The sequence below is a fragment of the Penaeus chinensis genome, chromosome 27, assembly GCF_019202785.1.
Source record: "Penaeus chinensis breed Huanghai No. 1 chromosome 27, ASM1920278v2, whole genome shotgun sequence".
Lineage (NCBI taxonomy): Eukaryota > Metazoa > Arthropoda > Malacostraca > Decapoda > Penaeidae > Penaeus > Penaeus chinensis.
In genome coordinates, this window is record NC_061845.1 from 19,765,890 (window position 1) to 19,775,889 (window position 10,000).

Consider the following 10,000-nt stretch of genomic DNA (forward strand, 5'->3'; position numbering starts at 1 on the left):
GAAAGAGAGAGAGGGAAGAGGAGAGGAAGAAGTTAGGGGAGGAAGAGAGGGAGGGGGGGAAGAGAGAGAGGAGAGGGGGGGAGGAGGAAGAGAGAGAGAGGGGAGGAGAGAGAGAGGGAGAGGAGGGGGGGGGGAGAGAGGAGAAGAGGGGGGGGAGGGGAGAGAGGAGAGGGGGGGGAGGAGAGAGAGAGAGAAGAAGGGAGGAGGAGAGCGGGGAGAAGAGGAGAGAGGAAAGGGGGGAGGAGAGAGGAGGGGAAAAAGAGGAGAGGAGGGGAAAAGGGGGGAGGGAAGAGGGAGAAGAGGAGAGAAAGGGGGAAAAAAGAGGGGAGAGGGGGAGAGAAGAAGGGGAAAAGGGGGGGTGAGGGAGGGGAAAAGAGAGGGGGAGAAGAATGAGAGGAGGGGGGTGGAGAAGGAGAGAGTGAAAGGGTAGAAGAGAGGGAGGGAGGAGGGAGGAGAGGGGAGGGGGGAGAGGGGTGAGAGGAGAGAGAGAGAGGGAGAGAAAAGGAGGGGGAGGGAAAGGGAGGGAGAAGGAGGGAGAGGGGGGAGGGGAGAGGGGGAGGAGGGAGGAGAGAGAGAGGGAGAGGAAGAGAAAGGGGAGGGCGGAGGAGAGAGAGGGAGGAGAGGAGAGAAAAGAGGGAGGAGAGAGAGGGAGAGAAAAGGGGGAAAAGGGGGAGAGAGGAGAGGGAGGGGGGGGGGAAAGGGGAAAGGAGAGAGAAAATTTTTAATATTGAACGACAAGATTTAAGGAAAAAAAGGCATTTTAGACTCTATGATTAATACATTTATAACGTTTGAAAGTTTGGAAAAATTGTGTCAGAAATAGCCAAGTGTAGCCTCATTTACTGTAGAACACATACAAAATATCTTCCAGCATTGAAGAGTAATATTAGGGTGACTCTTTGAACAAAATGCAAAAAGTTCAACCTCATTAATAAAATAGATTTGGCATAGAGATATCTTTTAATATTATAAACTAGATGAAAATTGGTGATGTAATTTGTTAAATAAAATGGATAAAGGCAGCCCAAAGTGGACTTTAGCCATAATAAAACTTAATCCTTTCCCAGTTTTCTCTTGTGATTCCTCCCAGTGCAAGATGAGAAAACAATCTTTTTGTTTCATTTTAAAGGTAACACTGTAAGGTATAGATAAAAGCAAAAGAAAACAAATTCTGTTCTATCTCAAAGAAAAGTAAATTTGGTCATTTGTAAAATCTTCCAAATTTTAAGCAGCTACAAACAAAAACATTTGTATGCTATGTACTTTATTTTTCTTGTTTGTAATCTTTAACCCAATGCTGCCGGGGAAAATTTAAAAAAAATGGGGAAAATGCTGTGCCTATTTTCTATATTTTTTGTGAAATGTCTGCCCATAGATGGCTCTGCTAGTGCTTAGCCACAATGGAGTCAATTAATAGACCTTATGACCGTACCTGATTTGAATTGGCGGGAAAAACGTATTTTTTACTAGTGCTATGAATATCGATGGTGTTATTCTTAATATAAACATTATAATTATTATAATGTTTTTTAACATTAGTAACAGCAAAATAAGATAACGTAAAATATTTTGTAAATCAAAGAAAAGGGGTAAACTGGCGAGACAGGCAGTACTCGTAACTGGCTCATTGGTGACTTAGTACAAATGTAGCCATCTGTGTGTAAAAACAATCAAACAAGTAATCACAGTGGGCATAGCACGTACGTACATGTCATACCCGTCGACAAGGGGCTAAGAACTGCAGCTTGAAGAAATTATTTCAGATAGACTTTAGATTTTTTTTTTTGAGAACATGGCTTTATATCTCAGTAATGGGCCATAACAGAGAATATCAACCTTATTGTTCAACATTATAAATTTTTTTGGTAATCAGACAAAATTTGAAAGGCATTTTTCAATAACTGTAACAAAAGACACATCCCATAGAGATCAAAATGCCATATCTCAAAAACCATTCATTATTTTTCTAAAAGAGTTTGATTCTGCCTGGCTACACAAGTATATATATTAACTTAATGCCAATGGGCATGGCATGTGCGTACATGCCATGCACACTGTGAGTTTACTTGTTTTTACACATAGATGACTACACTTGTACTAAGTCACCAATGAGCCAATTACGAGTACTGCCTGTCTAGCCTGTTTACCCTTTTTCTTGATTTACATAAATATTTTATGTTATTTTATTTTGCTGTTTCTAATGTTTATACAATTATAGTAATTATAATGTTTATAATAAAATTAATTATGTGTATATGTACATATATACATTTATAGATACATGAATGTGTATATGTATTTATATACGTATATGTATATGTATGTGTATATGTATATGTATACACATATATATGCTTATATGTATGTACATACATGTACATATATATACATAAATATATATATGTACATATTTATATATATATATATATATATTTTTTTTTTTTTTTTTTTTTTTTTTTGGGGGGGGGGGTGCTAAAGATCTTTGATTAAAGACAGGCCACCCCACATTAATGATTCTTTGAACATATAATATAAAGACAATGAGAACTCTTTTGAAGAGGTAAACCCTAAGGTAGCAAGCAGAAATTAGGGATAGGTTTCTTAGTTCACAAACTTAGAAAAGAATACCATGGAATTATATAGTGTAAGAGAAAGAGTGCCTTTAGTAAAAATAAAACTAAACAATAGGTACAACTTCAAGATTGTTCAAGTCTGTGCTCCAACCTACAGCCATAGTGATGAAGAAATAGAGAGCTTCTATGAAGGCGTTCATTTAGCCAGCGAGAGAGTAAAAACTACTGAAAAATAAATTTTTCCTGCCAATTCAAGGAATGGTGACATTAGGTACGCTCACATTTCACAAAGATATAAAAAATGAGCACAGCATTTTCCCCATTTTTTATTCATTTTCTCCGACGGCATAGGGTTAAGCAAATCCGAGACATGATACCAATCATCTTTTAATGATTTGAAAAAGAATGACCCTATTGTTATTATTTATTCCTAATCTTTCTCTGTTCTAGCTTACAATGGATATTCTCCAGAGTCGTCCTTCCTGCAAAATTGGTCCGTCAATCCTGAATGCAGACTTATCAAATCTTCACAGTGCATGCACAAAGGTAATTTATTTTGTTCTTGAGAAATAAGCATAATTGCAAGCAGTCATTCTGTGAACATCAAGAACTTTTGTATAACTATTTCCCAGTATGTATTTCCTATCCTGATGTGTATGTGTATATGTACATATATACATTTATAAATACATGAATGTGTATATGTATTTATATACGTATATGTATATGTATGTGTATATGTATACACATATATATGTTTATATGTATGTACACACATGTACATATATATACATAAATATATATATATATATATATATATATATATGTGTACATATATATATATATATGTATATATATGTATATATATATATACATATATATATATATATATATATATATATATATATATATATTTTTTTTTTTTGGGGGGGGGGTTGCTAAAGATCTTTGATTAAAGACAGGCCACCCCACATTAATGATTCTTTGAACATATAATATAAAGACAATGAGAACTCTTTTGAAGAGGTAAACCCTAAGGTAGCAAGCAGAAATTAGGGATAGGTTTCTTAGTTCACGAACTTAGAAAAGAATACCATGGAATTATATAGTGTAAGAGAAAGAGTGCCTTTAGTAACAATAAAACTAAACAATAGGTACAACTTCAAGATTGTTCAAGTCTGTGCTCCAACCTACAGCCATAGTGATGAAGAAATAGAGAGCTTCTATGAAGGCGTTCATTTAGCCAGCGAGAGAGTAAAAACCCATTTCATAATAAATATGGGAGATTTTAATACCAAATTAGGTAAAAAGACAGAAGGAGAAACTGTGGTTGCGAATCACGGAATAGGCACTAGGAATGAGAAGAGACAAATGCTAGTCGATTTTGTAGAGGCTCAATCACTCAATATCATGAATACATTCTTCGAAAGAAGACTATAGAGTGGAAGTGGAGATGGAAGTCGCCATCTGACATCTTAAAGGAAATTGACTTCATAATTTCAAATAGGCTTGATATATTAAAAAATGTTGAATTTATTAATAAGTTAATGTTGGCAGCAACCATAGAATGGTCAGAGGTGAAATTAAATTACACCTCAGAAGGGAAAGGAACTAATTCATACAAAAACCACAGCCAAGTTTACATAACTTGAAGACCATAGTAACAGAATTTAACCTTAACATCCTAAATAAATATTCACCTCTCAGTGACAAAGATCTCAACATTGACCAAATCAACAAACAGTTGAATGACTTCGTAAAGGAAGCTGCACTTGAAGTAGGTGGTAAGAATGACAAGCAAAGCTCCAGCAAGCTCCTGGTGAATACTAAACAGCTTGTGCAAAAACAGAGGGTCATGAAAGTCACGAAAGTATCGTCAAACAGGAAAAAACAGAATTAGCTGCACTAACAAAGACTATGAATAAAAAAGAAGAGGGAAGATGTGAAAATTCAACACTCAAATAATAAATAAAAACGTGATTTCAGGTACCATTATGAAAACATCCAAAAGGAGGCTCAGAATCGGGAGAAATCAAATGTATGCAATAAAGAAACCAGATGGAGAAGTAATATATAACAAGAATGAAATCATGAGTAGTGGAAGACTTTTACAGGGATCTATACAACTCAAATGAGCATCCATGGATAGAAACAAATTGGTAACTAGAGACGTACCTAACATAACAAAAGAAGAAAGAAAGAGAGCGCTTAGGGGCATAGAGAGGAAGACACCAAGTGAAGATAGAATTAGTTTAGACCATATAATAGATGCAGAAAAAATTGCAATGGTGAAAATCTTTTCAACAAAAAATATGGCAAAATTCTGAAAGCCTGGAAAAATGCAACAATTACTTTGATACATAAAGAGAGATAGAAAGATCTAAAAAAACTACTGACCCATAACCTTCCTTTCAGTTATTTATAAACAGTTCACAAAAGTTGTCAAAACTCGCATTTCTGACAGTCTGGATTCTAACCAGCCTAAAGAACAGGCAGGCTTCTGCAGTGGATTCTCAACAACAGACCACATCCACACACTAACTCTAATAAGAGAGAAAATAAACAATTATAGGAAACCAATGTTTATTGATTATGAAAAGGCATTTGACTGTTGAAATACCAGCAGTATTAGAAGCTATTCGAAGACAAGGAGTAAGGAAATCTATTGTAAAATATTGGAAGATATATATGAAGATGGGACAGCAACCATCAAGCTCCACACAGAAACTGATAAAATAGCAGTTAAAAAAGGTGTTAGACAGGGCAACACAAGCTCACAAAAACTGTTTACAACTTGCCTTGAGGAAATCTTCATGGAGCTAAAATGGAACAGAAAAGTTATCAAAATCCAAGATTTGCATTTCTATTCAGTGAATCAGCAAATGAACTGCATCAGTTAATAATCTGAATAGAGAAAGTCTGAAAGTTGAACTTGAGATGACCAAGAAAAAGACTAAGTTCTTGTTCAACATTAGAGTTCAGTTTAAACAGATACATGTGCAAGGCAAAGTGCTAGAGGTAGTCTTGGTGACCAAGACTGGAAACAAAAAATGCAAGACAGAAAATGTTGGAAAAAATTGAGAGAGGCCAATGTCCTACAATGGATTGATACAGGCTAATGATGATAATATATATATATATATATATATATATATATACATATATTGTATCTATATATAGGTCACTGTTGAGAAGGGATAAGGAACAGTTTATCAGTAATCTTGCAGAGGAGGTTGAAAGCCATTTCTTAGTAAATGACCTTCGTCCTGCCTACCAAGTCCTGAGAAAGCTGAACTCCAAGCCCTCCTCACAGACGACTGCAGTCCGCTCAGCAAGTGGCCAGATAATCTCAGATCCTGATGGGTGTGTGTGCGTTGGGCTGAGTATTTTGAGAAGTTGTATCAGGTTGATCCACCAGCAGTTAACATGGATGCGGGTAATGTTGTGATTCCTCTGCCAGACCCACCCATCAGCAAGGCATTACACTACTCAGTGTACCAGGCAAGGTACTCGCACACATCCTACTGAGATGTATCAGAGACCACCTCCTGAGGCACCAAAGACCGGGGAAATCTGGATTCACTCCTGGTAAGTCCACAATAGAGTGCATCCTGGCGCTTTGATTCATTGTAGAGCGCCGTCGTGAGTTCGGATGTGGGCTGCTCGCAGCCTACATCGACCTCAAGAAGGCGTTTGATACGGTGCATCGTTAATTACTCTGGGAGATCCTGAGGCCAAGAGGAATTCCAGCAAGGATTGTTGGATTAATAGCACTGAAAGTGCTGTAAAGTGTGGTGGGGGCCTGTTGAGCTTCTTCCCTGTTAGTTCAGGCATGAGGCAAGGCTGTGTTCTTGCACCAAAATTTTTTAACACTTGCATGGATTGGATACTGGGTAGAGCTACAGTCCAAAGTCACTGTGGAGCAACTCTGGGCAATATCAAAATTACAAACCTTAACTTTGCTGATGATATTGCCATTCTATCTGAATCTCTGGAAAGCCTAGTGGCGGTTCTTGATGCATTTAGCAATGAAGCGAAGCCCCTGGGGCTAGAGGTCTCCTGGACCAAGACCAAGATCCAGAATTTTGGGGACCTACTAGGAGACCCTGTACAGTCGGTACGTGCTTTATACACCTCGGTAGTACAGTTCACAACTCTGGGCTGTCAGACCAGGAAGTGAGTAGACGGATTGGCCTGGCAGCAGGGGTCATGAAATCTCAACAAGAGTATTTGGAGATGCTGGTACCTGTGCAGAAGGACCAAGCTACGTGTTTTCAAGGCCCTGATACTGCCCGTTTTACTATATGGTAGTGAAACTTGGACGCTATCTTGTGCTTTGGAATCACGTCTTGGTGCCTTTTGTAACAGATCTGTACCCGGATCATAGGGTACAGTTGGCAGGACCATGTGTCCAACCAACAGCTGCACCGTGAGACCGATACAGGACCTGTTACTTGCACAATCTGTGAGACATCCCTGGGTGGAGGAGGCCTGTGGGACGACCGAGAAGGTTGTGGCTTGGGCAGATTGATCAAACCTGTCGTGAGGAACTAGAGATGGCTCCATGAGGGACCCTTGTAGGTGGAAGCAAAGGGTGGATGCGGTTATGTGCCCCTGCTGGCATTAGCTCCCAAATGATGATGATGATTGTATCTATATAGAGATATAATATATCTATATACTTATATATACATATATATAATATATAATATATATGAGCATCAAGTTGTGAGGTCGTGAGGTGATTGTGGTGTCTGCCACAATATATATTTTTATGATATATATGTATGATATATATATATATATCATATATGTATCATATATGTATCATATATGTATAGTCATTTTATATATATATATATATATATATATTTATTGATATATAAATATCAATATTTATGTGTATATATATACATATATATATATGTGATATATGTATATGATATATATATGGCCACATCCACCCTTTGCTTCCAGCCACAAGCTCAGGCCGTGACCTCGTAGGTCTTCCCATGGGCCTCTTCCACCCAGGATTGTCTCGCAGAGAGACACCCTGATGGGTTGGGTCATCCACAGGGAAGCAAGGTAGGTGTAGCCTGGGTTGGCAATCCTGGATTTTGCAAGTAACAGGTCCCATGCCAGTCTCACGGTGTAGCCTCTGGTTGTAGCCAACTGTGTACCCCATGATCCAGTAAAGAGACTTGTTACAAAAGGCATCAAGACGAGACTCCAAGGCACTAGATAACGTTGTGGTTTTGCTTCCATTGAGCAAAACTGGCAGTATCAAGGCCTTGAAGACAAGTAGCTTGGTCCTTTTGCATAGGTACCGACATCTCTAAATGCTCTTGTTGATCAAATTCATGGCTCCTGCTGCCAGACCAATTTGTCTACTGACTTCTTGGTCTGACAGTCTAGTGATATAGGCTACACTACCAAGATATGCAAAGCTCTCTGTGACTTCAATGTCCTCACTGCAATCATGGATCGTCTGAACTGGTTCCCCTAACAGGCCCCCAAAGTCCTGAATCTTGGTCTTGGTCCAGGAGACCTCTAGGCCCAAGGGCTTTACCTCATTTGCTAAATGCATCAAGTTCGACAGGCCCCCACCACATTTTACAGAACTTTCAGTACTTTTATATAAGCTTACTATTGGGCCAATAATCTGTATTGGAATTCCCCTATGTCTCAGAATCTCCCATAGCAATTCTCGATGCACTGAGACGGCATTCCACAATTTCTTGAAGTATTGGATACAGTCTATTGTGGACTTGCCAGGAGTGAATCCAGACTGCTCAGGTCTCTGGGGCCTTTGTAAGTGGTCGCGGATCTGTTACAGAAGTTGCTGCAGTCCCAACAATCCCCTTTCCCATTCCAGAGAGGTATGACAATACCCTTCAGCAATTCATGGTGAATGGAACCAGACTGCCAGATGGCACTTGCCTGCGACTTTCCCACTCTTCAGCTTAGAAATCGCCATTCTAACCTCAGAGTAGGAGGTTCCTCACTGATGGGAGGGTGTCCAGCACAGGTATTGTGATACCACTTGCATCCAAGGTAACTGTTAGAGGGTCTGTCTGGTACAACTGCTCAAAATAGTCCAACACTCACAAACCCCAACATGATCTGAGATGATCTGTCCATCCACTGAGCAGACTGCAGTCATCTGCAAAGAGGGCTTAGAGTTCAGCTTTCTCAGGGCTAGGTAGGCAGGGCGAAGGTCATTTACCAAGAAATGGCCTTCAGCCTCCTCAGCAAGTTTCCTGATGAACTGTTCCTTCTCAGCAGTGTCTGAGCCCTATGCAACAAAGAGTGATGCAAGTCCTAATTGCCATTAAACCAAGCCATGCGACACATATCAGTGGGCTCCACTGTCTCCAGGGAGATGAAATTCTGCCCTGCCAATGAACTCCTGCTTCAAGGGTTTTGCTTGCACTTGAAGGACTCCCACAGAGCACCTGGGTCGTCAGGTTTTCAAGTTTTGTGAATTGATCGGAGACTGCTGTGGTAAACCCTTGGGCACACTTCCTCCTATGGTCTGTCCAAGTCAAACACCTTAGAGTGGACTTGGAGTTTTGAAGTGGACCCATAGAGTAGTCACTACCAGCCTATGGTCAGTACCACAGAACTCAGCACTCAGCAACCCTGTAATATTGCTGATATGCGTACCGGCTTCCGTGCTTAAAATAGATCAACAGGTACTGAGCAGTGCCTTTAGCAGTAAATAAAGACTGAGTCAATCAATAAATTTATACGTTTTAAAGCCTTAAAAGTGGATTTTGCATGACTGAAATCTTTAACCCTTTACCGACAGGCCACCCATTGAGGTGTCATAACAAACTGCTCGATCTGTGGAGTGCGGCTGTATGCCACGACGACGCGGCAAAGCGCTATGAACCGGGGGTTTGGCTTGATGTAGTGAACTCCCGCTCTCAAAGTAGGCTTGTTGCCATTAATCTCCAGGGTGTAGAGTTTTTAAACATTTTTCTTCACCCATCCAAAAGGGGTTAAAGACAAGTGTACTTATTGATTTAACAAATACACCAGTTGTGAAGCCAAAAGCCAGCTTAAAGAGAACAAAAGGCCAGAAAAAAATGAAAATGGGGATGAAACTGAAAAAGTTGGTGAAACAAAGCATTGCTGTTAAGGCAAATGCAAGAGTGACAGTCGTTATAAAGATTGACCATATATGCATCTTGATACAGATCACAGCCTGATACATGATGTACAGGCGATAGGTCTATTTGATACATTGATGGTATACAGTATACAGACGTAAATCTGGTTCATACAAGTTATAATGAGAAAGCATAGATGGAGCAGGTCCATTGGTAACAATATTTTGTATGAAATTGGTTTTATTCTGAGGTATAATTTTGTTTTGATTAGTTGATCTAGACCTGTCAAGACATTAGTAACATGAAACATAC

The 10,000-nt window shown here is 39.4% G+C and overlaps 1 protein-coding gene across 1 annotated transcript in view; it reads left to right on the forward strand.

The window, feature by feature from the left end:
• Window positions 1-10,000, forward strand: part of LOC125039787 (ribulose-phosphate 3-epimerase-like) — a 32,887-nt gene that overhangs the window by 4,219 nt on the left and 18,668 nt on the right. The window contains exon 2 of the mRNA XM_047634054.1: window positions 3,024-3,119. Coding sequence (XP_047490010.1) covers window positions 3,030-3,119 — 90 coding nt within the window. The 5' untranslated portion in view covers window positions 3,024-3,029. The remainder of the gene's footprint in view (window positions 1-3,023; window positions 3,120-10,000) is intronic.